The following is a 24468-nucleotide window of genomic DNA, read 5'->3' on the forward strand; positions in this document are numbered from 1 at the left end:
CTTAGCCAACTCCTTTTTTCTTTCTTTTTTATTTACATGTATAATACTTCCAAATATATCTCCATATTTGTAACATTATACAGTAAAAATCAGACACAGAAAAAAAAATCATGAAAAAGAAAAAGCAAAGAGACAAACAAAAATGTGAAAATACTATACTTCTATCCACATTTAGTATCTATGGTTGTTTCTCTAGATATGGATGGCATTTACTTACTCTTTTTTTTAAGATCTTTTTCTTGTAATCGAAATAATTTGAAAAAATGAGTTTTTCTAGAAATAATTTTTTAAGGATCCTTTTTCATAAGGATCCTGTGTTGTAGGATAGAGTAAAATGTGTGGGTTTTTAAAAAAATCAATCATCTTTATTGATAAAATTACATAGTACATATTTTAAATATATATTTTAAGCTTTGGGATTACAAAAATAATGTATGTTATGAAAACTTATTACATGAAATGAAACTCCAGAAAACTTTAAAATATCTGATGGTCAAAAGGAGATAAATATACACATTATTCAAGCATTAAAGAAAATAGCTACCTCAATATTGTACCATGTATATAATCTTAAACAATTGATAAACATATATGGAACCTCTTATAGGACAGACCACCAATGAAAAAGTATTATAAACAACTTTACTAATAAAATTTGAAGAAAACTCCCAATTCAATTGTGGGGTAAACAATATAAAACACCCATTTTGTTGCTGTGACTTTTTCAGTTGTGTCCCAACTCTCCATGACTCCATTTGGAATTTTCTTGTCAGAGATATTGGAGTGGTTTGCCATTTCTTTCTCCAATTCATTTTTTATGCTATCTTTTAAACTTGTCCAGAATCACACTATAAATACAGAAACTAAGTACCTCATCGATTTCCTTTACACTTTGTATGTCTTTTTCCATTTGGATTATTCATGTGATCTGTATACATGGTGTGCTTTTACATATTTTCTGAAAGACAGATTGTTCTTGAACTAATTCAAAAAGACTGGATCAAAGAGATCATTTGACTATTTTTTTCCCCTTAAGAGTTCCGTGATCACATAACTCTGAAGGACTGTAATTTTTGGCATGTTATCTCAATGTGGTATTTATGTAGTTTTAAAGGTGCACAGATATTGACATTTAAAGGAAATCAGAAGTTCTCTTCCTCAGTATGAAAAATAATGTCATGCGATCAAGAAAGAGGCGAGTAAGACATATTTAGATCCAAAAAGGAGTTGAAGAGAGATAATTATCAAGCTCTTCTCATGAGGAATAGCACTCCTAGATTGTTAGAGGGGAGAGGAACTGGCTGTATTTGTTGGTTGACTTGTGTAATCCTTGCTCCTAGGGAGCTGAGGCTGGTGGATGCTTGGAGCCCTGAAGTTCTAAGGTGTTACAAAGCTAATGAGCCCCTCAGGTGTCTCCATTAAGTCTGGCATCAATAGGATGAGCCTCTAGAAGTGGGAAACCACCAGGCTGCCCAAGGAGGGCTAACAGGCTCAGGTAAACAGTGAGTGGCTGTTACACTTCCAATATGAGTGAGATAGGATAACTCACTGGCATGGAGGAAGGAAGACAGGAAAGGAAAAAAGAAGAAAGGAACTTCAGAGATGATATAGTATCTTCCTTTTTTTTTTTTTTCATTTACTATTTTGATCAGGACTTACTCTTTATTATAGATGAACACAGGAATTCAAACATTTCCATTTCAGCCAAAGCTGGAGTGATAAAACTTTGACATAGCTTTACTTTTAAAAGTTTATTTATTTTTAATACACATTGTTTTATGACTTATGTTGAGAGAAAAAAAGAAGAAGAAAAAGAAAGGGAGAGACCAAGACAGAAGGAAGGAAGGGGCTTTACAGATGATCCAGTCTACTCCTAAAAGAAAGAAAAAAAAAAGAGAGAGAGAGACATGGAAGGAAGGAAGGAAAGGAAAGGAAAAGAAAGGAAGGGAGGGAGGGGCTTCATAGAACTTGTCCAGTCCTCTGATTTTATAGATGAAGAAACTGAGCACCACAGATGAAAAAATGCATGAGGTCCCATGGTATGTAGCAGAACTAAAATCCGAATTCTGTTCTTCTGCCTTCTAGTCTGGTCTAGTGTCTTTCTCCAAAAATATCCTACCTAGAATTGTGATTCATTTTTGTTTGTTTGTTTTGGGGGGGCAATAGGGGGTAAGTGAATTGCCCTTGCCTTCCTCAGCATGGCCCTTGTCCTACTTCTTGGATACCTACTTAGTTTCCTCTTCTGTCTCTCCTTTTTTCCCTTTAGCATTCTAAGAATTATCTGAGATAAGATTTGAACTCATGTCCTCTTGACTGTACTTTGCCACCTCGCTTCCACTTAGAGTAGCCATTCTTAATCTTTTTGTGTTTTATGGACTTTTTGGGCAATCTATGGGTTCTTTCTCTGAATAATATTTGTAAATATATTAAAAAAACACATAGGATTACAAAAGAAATCAATTCCATTAAAAGGCAGTGAGCCAATAATTTATTTTGTTTTAAAAATGCACAGACCCAGAGTAAGAACCACTGGAGAAAAATTTAGTAGTGAAACATGAGCCTACTTTCAGGGAAGGAATAGAAAAGCTTTTTTTTTTTTAAGTCAAAATTCATAGCAGAATTTCAGTAGAATGTAAGCTCATTTAGGGAAGGCCTTTTTTACTTTCATTTCATTTTACTTTCAGTTACTTTCATTTTTCATCTCCCCAGTGTCTAATAGAGGGCTTTGCACATAGTTGGTGCTTAGTAACTCTTTGTTGAATTGAAGTTCATATGGTAATTGAAGTAAATTAAAGGTAACATATAACCTGTGACAACACTGTCATTTCTTTGTTGGGGCCAGTGCTAAATCTGAAGAGATCCAAGGTATGGATGGATCCTTCCTTTCTTTATTCATTCAACTAATATTTGTCAAGCACCTACAATGTGCTAACCTACTGTGAGCACTGTGAGTAACTGAGTCATCAGACAACGCAGGGTTACATCACTATTAGAATCATAGAATATCAGGTCTTGGGTAAGTCCCTGCAAGAATCCCCTTTTAAAAACTATGAAGTATTCAAAAAGGGCTATAAAATCATGTATATATCCTTTGACCTAACAATAATCACTACTAGGCATGAATCCTGAACGAAATTTTTTAAGAAAGAAAAAGGATCCCTAGGTCCTACAAAAATATGTTTTATCTGCTTGTAAAGGGCAGGAACTTTGGAGAAATATACTTAAAGCTCATTATGATTGGTTTAATCCTACAAGGTGTCAACTTGTAGAATTATACTAAGTACATGTAAACTAGATAACTCTACTGAGTTAACACCTTGTTTCAAGTATACTCCAAACTTTTGGCTCTCATTTTTGGGGTTCTCACCTCCCTGAGATGTCAGGGAGGGCGTGCCTTCCTATTTTCAAAAACAAAAGAAAAGGGGAGATGTAGAGAGCCAGAACTTTGGAGAAGTATAATCGAAACAAGGTGTTAATGAAGTGGAATTGATAAGACAATGGGTATCTAGTTTATTTAACCCTAATGGCCTCAGCCAGAAAAATGAAATTTATTTTTATACTAAACCAAAGCGTTTCTCTCTTTAGCTTAAATTTACTGATCTTATTGTTTTCTAGCAGAGTACATTAAAAGGCAACACATTCCTCTAGATGCTAGTCTTTCCAATAGGTACACAAGAGCTGGGTTGAGGAATAAGAATGCTAGACTTGGATTCAGGAATTCCTGAGTTCAAATACTGTCTTAGATACTTACTTAGCTATGTGACCCTAGGTTGGTCACTTGACCTATTTCAGCCTCAGTGTCTTCATTTGTATAGTAGACATAACAAGAGCAACCATTACTTGAGATTGTTGGGAGAATCAAATGAGATCATACATGTCTGTAAAGTGCTTCAGAAATCTTATAGGGCTACATCAATTGAGGCTAATAATAATAATAATCTCTCTGGGTCTCATTTTTCCTAACTATAAATAGGGATAATTATACCCATGCTAACTACCTCGATGCTTCATTATGAAGTCAAATTAGAGAATGCATGAAAAATACTTTGAGGGAAATTCAGTTCCACATTTAGGAAACACACCTACTGCTTGGTGCAGAAGGAGAGGAAATGCTTAGATAAGATAGACATTTCATAATCATGTGCAGATCTGGCAGAACTGACAACTTTACCCTATTTTCCAAAATTTATTATAAAAATGAGAAGCAGGGTGACATAAAAGCCAATGAGTTGGCCAGGAAATTCTGAGTTTAACTGTTGCTTTTGACCCATCCTGACTGCATTACTTGATGAATCAGCTAAGTTTCTAAGATCCAAAGTTTCAGAGAAGTTGCTGACCCAGATTGATTCCTCAATAGGAGCTCCCATACCAAAGAAATCATAATCCCTACTTCTCTTAGAAGACACTCCTTTCAAGGAAGGTCATTTTCGAGTTATTTATAAGTGGACCTTTTTCATCTCTGTCATTTGACATTTTACTGAACCTTCAATAAAAGCTGAGGTGGAGAGAGATGGGCCTGAACAGCTCAAGCAAATAAAGACAATGAAGGCCTGCATGGTACTCCCTGCATGCATAAAAGGGGCATTTCATAGGTGGCAGCTATGGTCACAATGTCACAAAACTGATGGAGAGCCCATTTCCAAAATATATAGAGAATTGGCTCTAATCTATGAGAAATCAAACCATTCTCCAATTGATAAATGGTCAAAGGATATGAACAGACAATTCTCAGACGTAGACATTGAAACTATTTATAGACATATAAAAATATGCTCCAAATCATTATTAATCAGAGAAATGCAAATTAAGGCAACTCTGAGATACCACTACACACATGTCAGATTGGCTAGAATGACAGGGAAAGATAATGGGGAATGTTGGAGGGGATGTGGGAAAACAGGGACACTGATACATTGTTGGTGGAATTGTGAACACATCCAGCCATTCTGGAGAGCAATTTGGAACTATGCTCAAAAAGTTATCAAACTGTGCATCCCCTTTGATTCAGCAATGTTTCTACTGGGCTTATACCCCAAAGAGATACTAAAGAAAGGAAAGGGACCTGTATGTGCCAAAATGTTTGTGGCAGCCCTGTTTGTAGTGGCTAAAAACTGGAAAATAAAAGGATGTCCATCAATTGGAGAATGGTTGAGTAAATTGTGGTATATGAATGTTATGGAATATTATTGTTCTGTAAGGAATGATCAGCAGGATGAATACAGAGAGGACTGGCGAGACTTACATGAACTGATGCTGAGTGAAATAAGCAGAACCAGGAGATCATTATATACCTCAACAACGATATGTTTGAGGATGTATTCTGATGGAAGTGGATCTCTTCGATAAAGAGAGCCTTAATTGATCAAAGATGGACAGAAGCAGCTACACCCAGAGAAAGAACACTGGGAAATGAATATAAACTGCTTGCATTTTTGTTTTTCTTCCCGGGTTATTTTTACCTTCTGAATTCAATTCTCCCTGTGCAACAAGAAAACTGTTCGGTTCTGCACACATATATTGTATCTAGGATATACTGCAACCCATTCAACATGTAAAGGACTGCTTGCCATCTGGGGGAAGGGGTGGAGGGAGGGAGGGGAAAAATCGGAACAGAAGTGAATGCAAGGGATAATGCTGTAAAAATTTACCCTGGCATGCGTTCTATCAATAAAAACTTATTTTAAAAAAAACTGATGGAGAGCCATTAGTGATATCAGAAATCCTCTAGTCCAAATTCTTCCTTTTTTACCGATTAGGAAACTGAGACTCAGGGATTAAGTGACCTCCTAATTTGACAGCTAGGTGGTGTAATGGATAAGGCATCATGCTTGGAATCCAAATCCTACCTAAGATATTTTTTAGTTATGTAAATCTGGGCAAATCTCTTAGTCTAAGTTTCCTTGTGTGTAAAATGAGAATAATAATAGCATCCACCAATGAGATAATGTTTGTAAAGTGGTTATCAGTTTCTGGAACATAGTAAATGCTGTATACCTGTTAGCTGTAACTGTTCCCCAAAGTCACAAAGTTAGGATCAAGTGCTCTAACTTTAGATCCAGTGTTCATTCTACCATTTCACAGGGAACCTCAAAGTTCATATTTCCTTTTACTCTGCCAATAATATTGTTTCTGTACAGTCATGCCCAACACTTTATAACTCGATCTGGGGTTTCCTTGGTAAAGATCCTAGAATGGTTTGCCATTTCCTTCTCCAGCTCATTTTATAGATAAGGAACTGAGGAAATCAGAATCCTAAGCTATTATGTGTCTGAGGTTAGATTTGAGCTCGGAAAGATAATCTTCCTTACTCCAAGCCTACATTATATATGGTGCACCACCTAGATTTTCCTAATAATAGTATTTGTACCTTGTTAGAGATTCATGTCTGGGAGAGATAGAGATGGAGGGAGGGGAGAGAGAGAGAGAAGCTTTTCAAGAAAAGCTTCCAGTAAAAGACCATTTTGAACTGAGCTTTCAAAGACTTTGTACAAGAATAAAAAACAGCACATCTATATTCCTTAGTTTAACTTAGTTAACATACAGTACTAAAAGAATGATAATTGATTGATAAATGAAGAAAAATGATTTCCCATCTGAAAAGGATGGTGTTTAAAGGAAAGGTTGTTGATTGATTAGTTAGTTGACACTTCACCTCACATACTCATCCTTCCTTCCCCTCAATTTCTGTCTGAAATTTTTGCTGAATTGTTAAGACAAGTATTAGATAATTACTAGAAGTCAAGTCTTCCAATAGAACAATAATAGGACTCAATCAAATTCTCTCCTCAATCTCAAACTATGATCTACAATTTGCTGGATAGGTTCTTTTCACTAATTGAGCCAATGTCACCACTGTCCATTTGATCGTTGGAGTCTATATTTCCTGGTCTGGAGTAACAATCTGGAAAGACAGTGGGTGCAGATCTGGCCCAATGAAGTCTCTCTGGTTTATCACTGGGGATTCCCTCCAGGATTGGAAGATGATAGATTGGTCCTGCAACTCCTTGAAGAGAAGGGAATCCTCTCCTGGCCATGAGAGTTTGGTCCTTTCAGACTTGTGGCCTGAAGTAAAAGAGGAATTGGCCTGTTAGTCATAGATAATGCCAGCAATCCCAGCAGCAGCTCTGAGCTGGGAAGTCGGTGGGTAGGGAATTAGTACATATAAAAGAAGTCCCCTAGAAGCTAGGAAGATATTTCTGTTGCAACTCTTGATTCCCTCTCCAACCCTCTTCTCCCCCATAGTATTTTATTTTTTTCAACGACATGTAGAAATAATTTTCGACATTCACTTTTATAAGATTTTGTGCTACACATTTCTCTCCCTCCCCCTTCTCCAAAATGACAAGCAATCTGATATAGTTTGCTATCTAGGTCCAGCATTTCTTTTCCTAGTCTGTTTTTGTTTTGTTTGTTCGGAAAGCTATTTTGGGGACTAGACCTGTGAACTCATCAATAAAGGGAATTGAGGATGAAGGACTTGCCAACCAATGCTAGTTGACACCTCCTCAACTTGGATAGTTAGAGAATGGTCTAGGCCACAAGGAAGTTCAATGATGTGCCCTGAGTTAAAAAGATACCAAAGTGAAGGGTGAACCAAGTAATCAGCCAAAAGTTTTCAAATGATAGATTGAAATCCACATAAAGACCAATGGAACCTCATTACAAATAAACTTTTAAATCTACTGGACCCTACTGATCTGCTTCTCTCCAGTTTGCATTTATTTCTGCAAAATGAATCAGAACCGGAGGAAAACGTTCACTTGGCAATGCGCTGATTGTTGGTCTGAAGTTCTCCGAGGTGAGAACACGAGCCTGAGGCGGTAAACAGTCTTGGCTTTTGTCCAGAGGGCCCTAATTAGCCAGCTCTCCCACCCATTCCTTTCCGAATCGGGCTATAAAAAGTGGCCCTCCAAGTGGATCAGGCCAGAGCAGCAGAAGAAGCTCCCTTGGAGTCGCTTTTCCTTCTTCCGAAGGAACGTTCCTGGACCTCCGTGGAGAGTCGGGAGGCCACGAAGCGCACCGAGGTCTCCACAGCTCTCAGTGGCCTGATCGGGCTCACGACTCCGCTGGTCGGGCTAAGCATTGGAAAGAGAAGGGACCCTGGTGTCCGAGAACGAGAACGAGAGCGTGAGAGCCCGTGGGCCCCTTCCCTGGGTTGCCGGTCCACACTGCCCGCCCTACCCTGCGCGAAGCCCGCTCCCTTCCCAGCGCACATCGGATCCGCTTTAAGCACCGTGGACAGAGATCCCACCGACCGCAGGTAAGCTTGGGCTGGGAGGCCTGAGCCCGAACGGGCCGGATTTGGCGCTCTCCTTCCGCTGACCCCAGCCAGCCTCGACCATACCTGCAGGCCTTTGGCCGGGCAGAAAGGATAGGACCGATTACTACGGGAGACCGGGGGTGTAGGACCAAGCTTTTCTTTCTTTAACAGTTATCCCAAACGTTCTTTCTGCTTTTTTTCTTCTCTATTAAGCTCTATCTCTTGGAAAGGTCCTGCAGGCCGAGGATGTAGGGGGTATCTTCGCATTTCTGGGGAATACAAAGGAAGGTTTAAAAATTTTAGCTCAGTCGTTTCCTGTCATATCTGATCCTTTTTTTCCATCCCATTTGTGGATCTTGTGGAAAAACACTTCAGGGCGGGGTACTATTTCTTTTTTCTAGCTCAATTTACTGATGAGGAAACTGAGACAAACAGGATTAAGTGACTTGCCTAGAGTCACAAAGCTAGTGTCTGAGCTACATTTGAATTCAGGAAGTTGGCTTCCTGACTCCAGGCTTAATATTCAATCCACTAGGTCACTTACCTACCTCCTTTTTTAAATCACTAGCTTTCTTTTTTTCCCCTGAGGCAATTGGGGTTTTCACTAATCAATTTTCACTAATCAGTTTTCACTAATTAGATTTCACTAATCGCTAAATTTCAGCTTTTGATTCTTAGGTCTTGACATTGGGCCTGACTCCTGGCCCACATCATTACCCCATAGCTACTGAAAAGTGACAGCTCTATGACTCTCCATTTTTTCCCTCACTGAGGCAATTGGGACTGAGGCTAGGGTCACACAAATAGGAAGTGTTAAGTGTCAGAGGTCAGATTTGAACACAGGTGGTCTTGACTTCAGGGCTAGTGCTCTATCCACTGAGCCTCCTGGCTGCCATTCTCACTAATTGTTGTTTTTTAATGAGTTCTAAAACTTATTTTTTGGTTTTGGTTTTGTTGGTGCTATTGTTGTGTGAATAATTATCCCGAGTTCAATAGTGATGTAAAATCTAGTTGATGCATATTTTGTTTTAAATTTCATTATTCAGACTATGGCAACTCCACCTCTATCTCAGTTGGAAAACTCCCCCTTTGATCCTAAGAAAAGCACTGAAGATTCACTATATCTGGACAAAATACAGGAAGATAAAGGAAGCCCCAGCAGTAAGTACTGTTCTCTCATGGCATTGCCATCTTCCACTCCTCTCCTGGGGAAATGGACCTTATTCCTGATGGTTTTTTACTTTCTTTGGCAGATGATGCCCGTTCTCCTATAAGTAAGATAGAACGTCTGTCATCTTTTTGTGAAATTGCGTTGATGGAAGGGCCAGAGACTGAAGACTCAGTGATAGAGCAAGAGCTGCAGAATGTTCCCGAATTTAGGGACTCGGGGATCAAGTGGTCAGGTAACGCCAGCTCCCCTTCTGTTATTGTTCAGTTCTCTCTGCAGTTTTCCCCTCAGAGAGACTAGAATGCTTTGCCCTTTTCTTCTGTTGTGACCCTGTTTATAGATAAGGAAATGAGGCAAGAATTGATTTGCCCAGGGTCATACAACTAGTAAGCATCTGAGATTTGATTTGAACTCAGGAAGATGAGGCAGGTACCATTGTTGGGCTATAGAGAAGAGCTGGGGCAGGACTAACGGCAGCTAAGGGCTGAACCTTCCAGGGCTGAACCTTCCAGGGCTGGCTAGCGTCATTGGGAACATTTGGGGGCCAAAAGATTCTTTACCTAAGCAAAACCCCAGCCTGCCTTCTCCCGGCTAGAAACAGATCAGACACAATTCCAGAAAATGCCAGATCCTATGTGTGTGTGTGTGTGTGTGTGTGTGCACCTGCACAAGAGCAAGCTATACATACATGCATACAATAAATAAAGCAATATTTGTATAGCCCTTAGCACAGGGGATGGCACATAGAAGGTGTTTAATAAAGGCTTATTCACTTGCTCTTTGTTTTGCAGAGAGAGACACCACAGGGAAAATAATTGCTGTCTTCAGAGGGTTCGGAAAAGGGATCCTCCTCCTGGGATTTCTCTACTTCTTTGTATGTTCTTTGGATGTTCTCGGCAGCGCTTTCCAGCTGGTTGGAGGTATGCGAAGCAATATCAGAAGGGATCAAAAGCTTCTGGATGGGTTTTGTCGCTTCAGAGTTGATTTTGTTTCAGCGTCTAGCCAATCAACTGGCCAACTCAACCCAAGTAATCTCCCCTTTCTTAAACTATTCCTAGCCAAGATGTTTCATCTTTTCATCCACTCCAGAGACATGCATACTCCTCCATTCTTTCTTCCCTTCTCTCCTCTCTCTTCCCTATTTACACTCTAGTCTTTGGAAGAGAGACAGTTTAGGGATTAGGGATCAAAAATTTTTGTGAAGGAATCTGATGGTAGATAAGAACCTTAGGTCATCAGATTAAAGTTTTGTGTTGAGGGGGACCCTCTGTATCCCTCTATTGATGTCTGAAACTTTGGCTTCAGAGACTAGCATCTGTGTTAGATGCATATGTGGATGTTAGATGTTGTGTTGGAAACAGAAGTGGTTTCAAATGGGTAAAGTGAGAAGTTAAATTTGCACCAGGAAAGCAAAGAGGAAAAAGGAGGTCATTCTTGTCCAAATCGGCCTGCCTTGGAGCTTCCTTATCCCACTCTTCCCTACATTCTCTCCACAGATTTTCCCATTTAATCTAAAAACAAAAGGTGCTTGTTTGTTTGAATGAAAAAACCGTGCTGTTTGTGCATGTTTGTGCATGTGTGTGTGTGTGTGTGTGTGTGTGTGTTTGTGTGTAATCTCTAACCTGGCTTAGTATGTTCTCTAAATTGTTGTCATTAGTGGGTCGATGTGCAATTTGTGTTTTATTATTCCAACAATCTAAACAATTGACTTTATTCTCTATTCCATGGGTAGGCTGTATTACTTCTGTGTTCTGGGATAGGAAGGGAGCATAAGGGAAATGCAAGACCCATTTCAAATCTCAGGAAGTTTACTGGGAGGACATAACATGCCTCCCCCCTTCAAAAGAAAAAGGACTTCAGATCTTATAATACATATGGTTTAAATGAGCCATATTGGGAAAGCGAATAAGCATTTATAGATCATTTGTATGTCAAACAAATTCAGTCCTCACTGTCCTCTGCCACATTGCCTTTCTCAGCAGCCAATGACTGTTCTTTACTCCTCCTTCCCACACAGTGGCCTCTGCCTTTGGTCTGTTGCTCAGCAGTCCCACAATGGCCATTCATAATTTTAAATTTTCCATTGTCTTTGCAGGAAAAATGGCTGGGAAGATTTTCCATGAGGGTTCAGTGTTGAACAACCCTGTGGCTGGCTTGATGATTGGCGTGCTTGTGACAGTCCTGGTCCAGAGTTCCAGCACATCTACGTCCATCGTTGTCAGCCTGGTATCCTCTTCATGTGAGTCATCAGGTTCCTTCTCCCCCAATGCCCCAGTGTCTGTGTCAACCTGGATCTCTTGAGAGAACTTCATTCCAAGTTTTAGAATCGTGAAATTGTTCCTTATGTGTCCTGGGGTCATCATCTCTCTGATTTTTCCATCCTTCCAATCTTGGGATGGAGCTGTTGCTACCGCTACCATCAGAGCAATGCCCACACAGCCCAATATTGCTGCCAGTGGTCTAGCTTCCTTGCTATGGGGAAAGCTCTAGTTGCCCTGCCCCACTTAGAGTTGTGGGCACCTGGTTGCAGCTGTAGTGACTTGTTCTTCCCCACTCAGATCTTCAGACAAAGCTTGGATGACTGACTGGTTGGAAACCTTGTAGAAAGGATTCCTCTTCTTGGTCATGGTTGGACTTCATAGCTTTCCTAACTTTTTATTAAGCTGATCCCTTAGTTTGTTGAAGCTTTTTTCCTGTGAATTTCCCTAATTTTTTTTTTCATTTCCCTTTTTCCTTTGACAGTGTTGACAGTAAAGGCAGCCATTCCCATTATCATGGGAGCCAATATTGGGACTTCAGTGACCAATACTATCGTGGCCTTCATGCAGGCTGGAGACAGAAATGAATTCCGAAGGTAGGAAGCTTTTTTACTTGTTTGCTAGTCATATTTTTTCATCACTACAGTAACTATATTTAATAAAGTTTACTTTGCTCTAGATACTGATCTAGCTCTTCCAATGGTTCTTTTAGAGTGTGGAATAACTATGTACTCAGAGCAGTTCAAATAATTCAGCTGAGTCATAAATAATCTTAAATTGATAATGATCTCATTTTGCTGCAATACTACAATGCTAGGACTAGGAAGAATAATTAAAATCTGGCCTCAGACACTATGTTTGATGGAATACTATTATGCCATAAGAAAGGATGGGAGGTGGGTAATTTCAATGTGAAAAAAAAAACACAACAAAAACAAAACCTATGGAAAGTCCTTCGTGAGTTAATCTAAAGTGAAATAAGAACTGAGAGATCATTGTGTACAGTTACAACAATGCCATAAGGATAATTAACCATGAAAGACTTTGCTAGTGTGATCAGTACCATGATTCAAGACAATGCCCCTTTGGACAGTTCCAGAGGACTCATGATGAAAAATGTTGTCCATGGCCAGAAAATGAACTGGTAAACTCTGAGTACAGATCAAAGTCTATTTTTTTCCACTTCCCCCCATTTGATGGGGAAATTACCACTATGGGAACCCACCAGTGTTGAAGCTGTTTGGGCAACTCTACAAGTGGGTTGGGTCACTGAAAGTATTAAGTGACTTGCTCATGGACCTATCACTAGGAGACCCGAAACAGATCTTCCTAACTTTCAAGCAAGTCTTTCTCATTATATCCACACCATGCTTTCTCATTGTGCACATAGTAGGGTCTTAATGAGAGTGAGAAGACAATACCATCACATTAATTGCTTTGGGTTTTCTCCCTATTTTAGGGCTTTTGCTGGAGCGACCGTCCACGATTTCTTTAACTGGTTGTCAGTGCTGGTGCTGCTGCCCATGGAGGTGATCACAGGCTACCTCTACCACCTCACCGATGCCATCGTGAAAACCTTTAATATCAAGAGTGGGGAAAATGCCCCTAAACTCCTGAAAGTCATCACAGATCCCTTCACGAAACTCATTGTCCAGGTGGGCATCAAGACTTCCTCCGATTTTTAAATTGAGGCTGAAAGTGTACCAGTGGTGGACTGGGTTCCCTTGGAAGCAGAATTCAAAGTCTCTTTCTCCAATCTGTAGTGCTAGTTAGACATTCCTTTCCTTGCTGTGACTTCATTTTATTTGAGGGAATGTAAGGAGCTAAGGAGCTTGCTTGGCCCTCCATGTTGGCAGATGTGTTCTTCAGCATGCCCTGGCATTGGGGCCTGATGACTGTTTTGTTGGCCGATGTGTTATCTTTTGCTATTCTTCTGGCCAAAGTGGAGCTTTTCCCCAAGGGAGGCCTCCTGACCAAAAAGCATTTATTAATCCCCTACCAAGGAACAGGCACTGGGAGATATGATGACCAAATGGAAGCCCCTTCAAGGCTTCAAGGAGCTGGTAGAACTGGGTCCCCTAGAATAGGGGAAAAGGGTCTATCTGGCCTGATGCTGGTCAAGCTAAGATGAGGCAAAGTCACCTGTGCAAGTGGAAGTGAGGTCCTCGGGGAAACGAGACCGATCTGTGTCTCCCTTTTACACACATCCTGGTTTTCTCTTCTATATACAGGAGCCCCTAGGAGAGTAATTAGCTTTTCAGTCACAAATTATTGGTGAGGAACAGGCTAACTCTTTTCCTCATTTCTGTTGCTTTTCCAGCTGGATAAAAAAATCATAAATGAAATTGCTACAGGAAATGAAGTAGCCCAAAACAGGAGCTTGATAAAGACTTGGTGCAAAACATTAAAATATGTGGTAAGTATCAGAAAATTATTCAAAGGCAATAGGTGGAGGAGTGAGAATCCTTAGTTTCCCTTGTGATGCTGAAGGACTGCAAATGCTATTGCTTTTCTATAAATTTAGCACCGTATGCCAAAGCTCTAGTCACCCTGGATTAGTTCTACCTCAGACTCTCTGAGGCAGAATGCTACTCTAAGACAGAGCTAAAACAATTGATGCTCAGGTCCCCATTTCAGGCTAACAGCGCTCAGTCTGAGGCAGCTCAACTGGCCTCCAGAAGTAGCCCCTATTCTGAGTTTTAGTACATGGTCCATGGACCAAGCACAAAAACTGAAGGTTTTTTCTAAGGATTGTGGGGAAGGTGGGGAAGAGAAGAGGGAGAAAGTGGGGATTCATTGGCCAGTGGGGCATGTCTTCAGTGCAGTAAAATCCAATTTCTCAAAATACCATTTTCAGTAACAAGGTTTTTTTTTTTCCTTTATTGTGTCTTTTAGACGTTAAGCAACGTCACCGTTCCCTCACCAGAAAATTGTACCTCTCCCAGCTTCTGCTGGACCAATGGGAACACGACCTGGACCCTCATGAACACAACCTATAAACAGAACATTGCAAAGTGTGAGTAGGAAATCTTCTGGCAGTTAACCCTCATACCCTCATCTTATAAGCCTTTTTAGGAATCAAAAATGGCTTTTATAAAATCTGTTTGGCACCTTTGCTCTAAAGCAAGGTCCCAGGACTACATGCTATATGTATTTAATTTAAATATCTCCCGAGATCTTTTTTCGGCTGGGGGGCGGGGGATGTATTAACCTCTGAATAACAAACACTTTCTGTAAGAGCTAATGCCATGTAGAACGCTCTGTATCTGGGTTACGTGATGAAGAGGAATGGAAAGATATTGACAGGTGGCTGCTCTGGTTCCCGCAGGCAAACACGCATTTGTGGATGTCAGTCTCTCTGATCTGAGCATTGGGCTCATTCTTCTGGCCCTCTCCTTGCTGGTGCTGTGCACCTGTTTGATCCTGATTGTCAAGGTCCTGAACTCTATGCTCAAGGGACAAATTGCTGCAGTGATTAAGAAGACCATCAATACAGGTAGAATTTCTCCCCTCCCTGGGCCTTTCACTGGTCCTCCACTTTTCTGTGTTTAAGCTTGAAGATTCTATGATCTGATAAAAAATAGAAAAAATTTGTAAACAAAAAAAACCATCCATATATTGTTTCTGATAAGGACATTGTAAATACTAAAGGGTTGTAGATATTTCACTGTTCTAAACACTTGGCCAGGGAAGATACTCCCAAACTGCTCCATCGCCCACCTGTTTTATACAGACACAGAAGAAAAATGTCAAGGAAAAGGAAACTAGTGGGCAGAGAATGCCTCTCGTGGCCATCTCTGCTCAGCAAAAACAATCAGTTATTCTCATTAAAATCCTAAAAATAATCAAAGTAATTAATAAAATTATGGAAGAGTTATTATTAGCGAAGAAGATATAGGCTGACTATACAAGATAACACAGTGGTTAGAATGCTCGGCTTAGAGTCAGGAATATGAATTCAAAACCCACAGGGAAATTAATTTACTTCAGTTTACCTCACTTTCCTCAATTGTTAGGATGAAGATAGAATCTACCTCCACAATTTTTTTTTGGTATAGATCAAATAGAGATTTGTCAAATCTGTAGCCTTATAATATCTGGTCCATAGTTGGAGTTTGGCAAATGCAGAAATCCTTCATCTCTCTCTTAATGCAAACAAAATATTGAGAGCCCCTAGCCTGCAGAAAACAATTAGTCCTGATTGAACCCCTTCCCAAGCTGGGTTGTCATGAGTTAAGACACTGATGAAGGTTGAAGACTTCTTCTAATCTCCCTTCTACTCCCCTTATTAATCAACACAATTGAGGCACAGACCTGGGCATTTGGGTGGATCTGGGTGCCAGCTGTGGCAACAATGGAGGAAAGAAAAGCATTTTTCTAGTGTGGTAGGCACTAGGCTCAGCACTTTTTACGAACATCCGATTTTTTCCAAGAAGAGCATGAACATAGTTTTTCGGATGCTGGCTGAGAACTCCCAAGACATCCTCCTCTTCCCCGGGTACCTCCTGCTGACGGCTTTTTAGTTACCTTTTGAACTGTGTCTGCTAGAAGATTTAGAAGGAGTTTTTAGTAAAAGGACTATTTCAGGATTGTTCTTTAGAGGGATCTATTGCATCAGATATGAAATGTTGGCCAGGACAAGTGGGCAAACGGAGCCTTTTCTTCTTTCCCCCAGATTTTCCTTTTCCTTTTGCCTGGCTGACGGGCTACCTCGCCATTCTTGTTGGAGCTGGGATGACCTTTATTGTGCAGAGCAGCTCTGTGTTCACGTCTGCCATCACTCCTCTGGTTGGTGAGTCCTCCCTTCCTCCCCCATTTCCCCTTTCACATATCCCATGTCTCCATTTGTACAGTTGGTCTTGCCATGCTGAGTCATTCCCAGCCAGGACTGAACCTTTGTCTTCCCCTTCTTCTTAGGCATCGGAGTGATCAGCCTGGAGAGAGCGTACCCCCTGACCCTGGGCTCTAACATCGGCACCACCACCACAGCCATCCTGGCTGCTCTGGCCAGCCCTGGAAGCACTTTGGAAGATTCCCTCCAGGTCAGAATGCCCAGTTGGGACCTTCTGCTCTTTCCTCAGCTTACCACTCCTTCCTTCCAATAAGCACCCCAGTGTCATTCTTGAAAGATGTCCAAAGGGACATTGGTTACTGCCGAGGTCTCAGCTGCCTCCGAATGGTGACTTGGGGGCTAGAGAACCGTCCCTTTCCTAAGTACTGACCAGAGATCTTCAGCTTGTGTCTTAATAAAAAAAATGGGGATAGTGAAGTTTCATCCCCCATCTCTTCCTCATCCCCTGTCCTCTACATAAAATGGTATGGATAACTTCCCCCCTTTGCCCACCTATGAGTCAGAAAAGGAGAAAATAATTCTGACTTTGAAGATTTGAATTTGAATCTCAGCTGTTACTTGCTAGGTGACTGGTCTAGATCCAAGCTTTGTGTGCAGGGGAAGAGAGGCGACCTTTTGTTTCATGTAGGCAGAGAAGCTTTGAGTGATTCTGAGGATCCGTTTGGGCAGAAAGCTGGAGGAAAAGCATTCTGAAAGTGTAGGGTTCCAGCCACTGCAGGGGATCCTGGGAGCTGAGTAGGAGGAACAGGATTGGCGTCAAAGGAATATAGGAGTCATGGGGTAATTTGAGTGAGGAACTGATGGAAGTGATGTTTCCACTTCTCTCAGACTCCTTCAGGCATTATTTTTATACTCTATCATGATCACATGCTTTTCTTTCGGTCAACATAGTCTCCAGACATGTGTCCCACTTATTGACCTTTATATGTTACTATATTTGACATTTAATATTTGAGTAAGTTTTTTATGGTTAAGTGTTAATTATTGATTATATTGCACGAAGCCAATAATGAAAGGTAAATGCTATACAAGGTTAAATGTCAGTGAATTTTGTTATTTTACTTATGTCCTCTGTCAATTCTATGGATGGTTTGATTCCTCTGTTTCCCTGACTGGGAGCCATACATAGGCATTTAGGGCAATTCTAGTTATACTTTAGCCATCTTTTGGTTCCTAGATATACTGATCTTTTCTGAGTCTAAAGAGGTAAACACCATTATTTCCTGGACCTTTGGATTCTCTCCCATAGTGACAATGCTTTCCATAGTGTTCTCTCCTTTATCATTTGTCTCAGTGAGAGATTAGTTTTATCAGGACAGAAATATGCATGCGGAATCAGTTCTAGTTAACTTGCCCAAATTCCCCTTGGCACCAGATTTTTTTTAGATAATGTTTAGTGCTGTAATCAAGCTAATCATAAATAACATAAGAAATAGTCATCCACTAATCAGAAACATAGAAGGAAATGTTGGTCCTGCATGAATGCTGTGCACATCTGATCTCAGTGGTGGGCTTTGCCAATCCGCATAGAGATTGTGGCTCCCAACATGAGAGGAGGAAGTTGGGGAATAAAGGTCCTGGGAATATGGCAAGTAAATGAGCATCTTTGGAGATTCCAGTGAACGTGGAGTAGTGATAATATGAATGATGTGGATGGGATTGTTAGATACTAGATGGTTAGAAGCAACTGGAGATGATGCTTAAAAAGGCAGGTGAGGATCAGGTTCTAGAGGGCCCTGAAAGCTGAACCAAGAATTTTGGTTTTATCCTTCCTGCATCAGGAAGGCAACAGGTATTGAATTTAAAGGTAAGACCGCAGTGGAGGTGCATTTGATGGAGGATGCAGAGATCTGGAGATGGAAGAGCTTTCAGAAACGAGCCTGTCCAGCCTCCCCTCATTTTGTAAATAAGAAAATTTGAGATTAAGTGACTTGCCCACCATCACCCAAATTGTATTTACCAGAGGAAAAGCAGCATTATTTTGCAGATCACAAAAAAACAAAAATCTGGTGATGTCATTAGGAATGGATAGGAGGGGATGAACACAAGAGATCCTGCAGAAGGACTCAGGGAGTGATCCCATGAAAACCAAGGGGAAAGGGGTCAAGGTAGAACTTTGCAGCCCAGACATGCAGGATGGAGGAGCCCTTAGCATTCTCCAGGGTGAATATTGCCTTACTAGGTAGCTGTCTCCCCTTCTCCCCTCCTCTCCTGGCAAGGGAGGCCAGCGGCACCTGCTGGTGTGCAGGCAGGCCAGGGAATGTCTGGGTAGGAGAAGGTGACAAAAGAAGAGGGAGGGTAACAAAAGAGTAGAATCAAAACATCATAACACAGTGGAATTCATTTTGTAAAAGAATGAAATCCAAAACTGATTTTGAAAACAATTAGAAGAAAAGTCTCCTTGGTTCTGAAATGCAATATTTTTTTTTTTTATTAAATTCATTGCTTTTTAACTCACTGGTAATTAATTCAATTTAATTATCTAAATTGTTTTTGAAATCACTCTTTTGGAACTCAACAAAAGTGACTGAAATTGTCAACTTGATTTGATTTGTAAGCTGGGACTCAAGCTCTTCCTTGCATTTTGGTTTTAGCTGCATGGCCCTTTGCAAAAGGCCCATTTCCAGAGGTCTTAAAGGTTGGAAGGGTCTTTGAGTTCATCTGGTTCTCCTTTTGTAGATAGCACAAGGGTTTTGCTGAAGGTCAAAGTCATGTATGTAGGACTTCCAAGAGCAGAATGTAAGCTGATTTGAGGCAGGAGCTTTTTCTTTACATGGTGCTTTGCATCCAAGAAGCACTTAATCAATGCTTGTTGACTTAGATTGTAGCTAGATCTTCAGACTTGTTCTTTCCACAAGACCACAATAGGACTCTTACCTGTAGGGTGCATGAAAGGTTCCAAAGCTCTTGACACTATGATCTCATTGGATGTCCACAGTAACCCAGGGAATGAAGGCTCTATTGATGACTTCAGATGACCATGGTTAGGGTGAGAGAGGCTTCCACCTCAAGTCTTCCTGGCTTCGGGTCCAATACTCTCTGGGTCACAGCCCCCATAACATCCAGCCATATTCTTGCAAAACTGAATAAACTGGTCCAGCTGACTGCTGCTGTCCCTCCTGGCTCCTAAATCAATGAGCCCACAGTGACAATAGTCATGGATAATTTCTGTGGGGCCTCTGATCTTTCCCATCCCTTCTCCCCACCCCCTGCCTCCTGATTTCCCTTCCCTCTCCCTTATTGGCTCCCAGTATGTCTCCATGGATTTCATCGTGTTTACTCCTTTTGATTTCAGATTGCCCTGTGCCATTTCTTCTTCAACTTGTCTGGAGTTCTTCTGTGGTACCCAGTCCCGTTCATGCGCCTGCCGATCCGTCTTGCCAGGGGCCTGGGGAATATCACGGCCACCTACCGTTGGTTCGCCATCTTCTACCTGATCATCTGCTTTTTCCTAGCCCCAGTGACAGTGCTTGGCCTTTCTCTGGCAGGTTGGACTGTGCTGGTGGGCATAGGGGCACCCATCCTATTTCTGTTGGTGGTGATCTTGGTGATTTGTGTCCTCCAAGCTCACTGCCCTCAAGTTCTCCCTGACACGCTGAAAACCTGGGACTTCTTGCCCTTGTGGATGCGCTCCCTTAAGCCCTGGGATGGGCTGGTGTCCCTCCTGACATGCAGCTGCTGCCGATTCAACTGGTCCCAGATGTTCAGCTGCTGCTGCTATTGCATCGCTGGCTGCTGGTCATGCTGCAGGCTGACCAGATGCTGCAGGAGATGCAAGGAATATCCAGAAATGGATGAAGATCAGGAAAACTCAAGTAAAATCCCCCTCCGGGTCCATGAGAGACACGAGGAAACCACAGAAACAACTATGGAATTCCAAGCCAGGGATCCGGACACAGGAGGAAAGCTAAGAAGACCAGGAAGGATGGGGGAACCCTTGCATTATTCTGGCAGCTCAGAAGTCTTCGATTTGCCTCTTTATAAGGGAGACCACTCTTTACATTCAGTATGCCAAATACATGCCTTTCTTCTCCCTGATTCCTACTCATTCCCTCCCATCTAATTCCAGCTAACTGGTCTCTCCCAACAATTTCCCATTTCCAAAGAATATGTAGAAAAGAGGCACCTGGACTGAGGAAGAACAAGTAGCCTGTTCTTCAAATCCCATGTCACCCCATTTGAGTTCATACAGTGTCTTATCCTGATCTTCCGCTGTATATAAATCTCCCTTAACAGATGTATAGTCAGCGAATTGTACAGTTTTTTACTGAATAACCTGTATGATTCTGATTTTGTATTGTTAACCTTTGGAAAGAAATATTTAATTATAAAATATCTTTATCTAAATCTGTAGTCAATATAAGCAAGAACACCTGTATTATATATTATAAATTTTTTCATGTTTACAGTAATTTTATTAAAAAATTTTTTTCAGCAATCACTGCCATCATTCTTTTTGTTTAGTAGAATGTGTCACATGGGAAAAGTCCTTAGCCAACTCTTTCTTTCTTTCTTTCTTTTTTGTTTACATTATAATACTGCCAAATATATTTTTATATTTGTAACATTGTACAAAAAATATCACACAGAGAGAAAAAACCATGAAAAGGAAAAGGCAAAGAAACAAACAAAAATGTGAAAATAATATGAAAAAATTCAATCCAAATACAGTGTCCATGGTTGTTTCTCTGGATATGGATGACATTTACTTACTCCACTTTTTTTAGGCTTCCTTCTTGTAATCGAGCTATTTTGAATAAATAAAAATTTCTAGAAAAATTTTCAAGATTATGAGAAACACCTGTGTTATAGTATAGAATAAAACTGTGTTCTTTTTTTTATCATTCATCTTTATTGATAAAATTATATAGTATATATTCTAAATATACACTTCAAGCTTTTGGATTCCAAAAATAATATATGTTATGAAAATTTATTACATGAAATGAAACTCCAGAAAACTTTAAAATTATATTTCAAACACAATGTGTCTGATGATCAAGAGGAGATAAAGTAAATCACAACTTTATATACACAAATATTCAAGCATTTAAAAAATAGCTGCCTCAATATTGCACCATGTATATATTCTTAAACAATTGATAAACATGTGGAACCTTTTATAGGACAGACAACCAATAAAAAAATTACAAAAAACTTTACTAATAAAGTTTGAACAAAACTACCAATAAAGGAATGAAGCTTGCAAATTATTGTAGAGACGTATTAAAGCAGAAACAAAGTCCATGTTTTCTGGATAACCATTTACAATGAGTTTTTGCTTTGTGTGTATGTGTGACAGAGAACCTATGTGCAAGAAGAAAAATAGTGGTAGAAGATCTAATATCTTGCCTCAAAATAAAATAGCTGGCTACTTTACTTTTCATATGATTGGCTTATTGTGACTAGTAATAATTACAAGATTCATGGATTATTTACTATTTGATGCTTTTTTCCCCCTGAGGCAATTGGGGTTAAGTGACTTGCCCTGGATCACATAGCTAAGAAGTGTTAAGTGTTTGAGAGCACTTAACCTGACTTCAAATCCAGGTCCTTCTGACTTCAGGGCTGGGGCTCTATCCACCATGCCACACAGTTGCCCCTTGATGCTCTTTTTTATATCTACTTTAGATGCTTGTGATGAAGTTCTTGAAACACATTTCCTCAAAGTGATATATACTGTCCTTCTAGGTGGGGATTAGTTCGATCATTCATTTAGTCTTCATTATAATTACTGAGCAGCTCCTATGTACAAAGATCTCTGCTATGTGTTTTGCAGTATATCAAAGGCTGTTACCATTAAGGAACTTACAATCTAGTGTGGGAGGTTATAAATATAGTGTGAGAGATCTATAGATATCTGTACAGGTGTTCAGGGAAGTCAAGTACCTCTGTTGTGAGGATACTGAACTCTTTTCAGGTCTGTTTTTGACCTTTGGAGCAGTAGATGGGTGTCCCAGTAGCTAGACCTCTGGCCTCAGACACTTTCTAGTTGAATAGTCATTTGGGCGAATCATTTAACCATTTTTGTCTTAGTAAAATCTGTGAGATGAGCTGGACCGGGAAATGGAAAGCTACTCCAATGTCTTTGCCAAGAAAACCCCAAATGGGCTCGTAAAGAGTTGGACAACTGAATGACAATAAATTCCGTGTTTGGTGTCCATCGGATTCATCTAACTCATCTGTGGCTCCAAGAAGCTCCAGCCTGCTCAGTGACCACGCCCCAGTAGACCATTTAAGCAAATGGGTTAAACTAAGTTGAGGGTATCTGAGGGATCTTTCTTTTTTCTTTTTTTCTCCATCTCAAGGCTTTTGGTGATGGAGAAGGAGGAGCTGGTGCTACTGCCCATGGAGGTGATCAAAGGCTACCTTTACCACCTCACCAATATCATTGTAAAAACCTTTAATATCAAGAGTGGGGAAAATGCCCCTGAACTCCTGAAAGTCATCACAAATCCTTTCACAAAACTCATTGTCCAGGTGGGCATCAAGCCTCACCCTGATTTTAAATTCAGGCTGAAATGGTACCAGTAGTGGACTAGGTTCCCATGGAAACAGAGTTTCAAGTTTCTTCCCCCAATCTGAAGCGCTACTTAGACATTTCTTTCCTTGGTGTGACTCCATTTTATTTGAGGGAGCTAAGGAGCTTGCTTGGCCCTCCACATTGGCAGGTGTGTTCTTCAATACCCCCTTTCTGCCATTTGGGGCCCAATGCCTGTTTTGTTGGCCGATGTGTTATCTTTACCCTTTCGATCAGTGTGATGTGCCTGTCTCCAGCAAAACCATTTTGATTCCTCATATGTTTTGCTATTCTTCTGGCCAAAGTGGAGCCCTTTCTCAAGGGATGCCTTTTGACCAAAAAGCATTTATTAATTCCCTACTGTGGACCAGGCACTGGGGGATATGATGATCAAATGGGAGTACCTTCAAGGCTTCAAGGAGCTGGTGGAACTGGGTCCCCTAGAATAGGGCAAAAAGATCTATCTGGCCTGATCTTGGTCAAGCATATGAGGCAAAATCAGCCATGGAAGTAGAAAGGAGGTCCTTGGGATATGAGATCAATCTGTGTCTCCCTTTTACACACATCCGGGTTTTCTCTTCTGTACAGTGGAGCCCCTAGGAGAGTAACTAATTAGCTTTTCAGTCACAAATTATTGGTGAGGAACAGGCTAACTCTTTTCCTCATTTCTGTTGCTTTTCCAGCTGGATAAAAAAATCATAAATGTAATTGCTACAGGAAATAAGGCAGCAAAAAAACAAAGAGCCTGATAAAGACTTGGTGTAAAACATTAAAATATGTGGTAAGTATCAGAAAGTTATTCAAAGGAAATAGGTGGAGGAGAGAGAATCCTTGATTTCCCCCTGTGATGTTGAGGGACTGCAAGTGCTATTGGTTTTCTACAAATTTAGTGCCATATACCAAAGCTCTAGTCACCCTGCCTTAGTTCTATCTCAGACTCTATGGGGCAGAATGCTACTCTAAGACAGAGCTAAAACAATTGATGCTCAGGTCCTCATTCCAGGGTAACAGTGCTCAGTCTGAGGGCAGCTGAGCTGGCCTCCAGAAGTAACTGAGGTTTTGGAGTTTTAGTACATGGTCCGTGGACCAAGCACAAAGACTGAAGGTCTTTTCTAAGGATTGTGGGGAAGGTGGGGGAGAGAAGAGGGAGAAAGTGGGGATTCATTGGCCAGTGGGGCATGTCTTCAGTGCAGTAAAATCCAGTTTTCCAAAATACCATTTTCAGTTACAAGGTTTTTTTCTTTATTGTGTTTTTTAGACATTAAGCAACATTACTGTTCCCTCACCAGAACAGCTTCTCTCCCAGCTTCTGCTGGACCAATGGGAACATGACCTGGACCCTCATGAACATAACCTATAAACAGAACATTGCAAAGTGTGAGTAGGAAATCTTCTGGCAGTTAACCCTCA

General features: G+C 40.6%; 2 protein-coding genes and 1 pseudogene across 5 annotated transcripts in view; all 3 read left to right on the forward strand.

Annotated features, from left to right (window-relative positions):
• Positions 1–24468, forward strand: part of LOC127540922 (sodium-dependent phosphate transport protein 2B-like) — a 205660-nt gene that overhangs the window by 76071 nt on the left and 105121 nt on the right. The window lies entirely within an intron of this gene.
• LOC127540756 (sodium-dependent phosphate transport protein 2B-like) lies at positions 9310–22857 on the forward strand. Its single transcript, XM_051965595.1, has 13 exons — positions 9310–9421; positions 9514–9663; positions 10220–10348; positions 11524–11667; positions 12171–12282; positions 13146–13341; positions 14007–14102; positions 14582–14702; positions 15015–15182; positions 16362–16478; positions 16604–16728; positions 19834–20353; positions 22847–22857. Exons 1-13 carry the CDS (start codon positions 9310–9312, stop codon positions 22855–22857), a joined length of 2001 nt encoding a protein of 666 aa, XP_051821555.1.
• Positions 22857–24443, forward strand: LOC127540758 (sodium-dependent phosphate transport protein 2B-like; annotated as a pseudogene).

This window comes from Antechinus flavipes, chromosome 6 (assembly GCF_016432865.1).
Source record: "Antechinus flavipes isolate AdamAnt ecotype Samford, QLD, Australia chromosome 6, AdamAnt_v2, whole genome shotgun sequence".
Classification (NCBI taxonomy): Eukaryota; Metazoa; Chordata; class Mammalia; order Dasyuromorphia; family Dasyuridae; genus Antechinus; species Antechinus flavipes.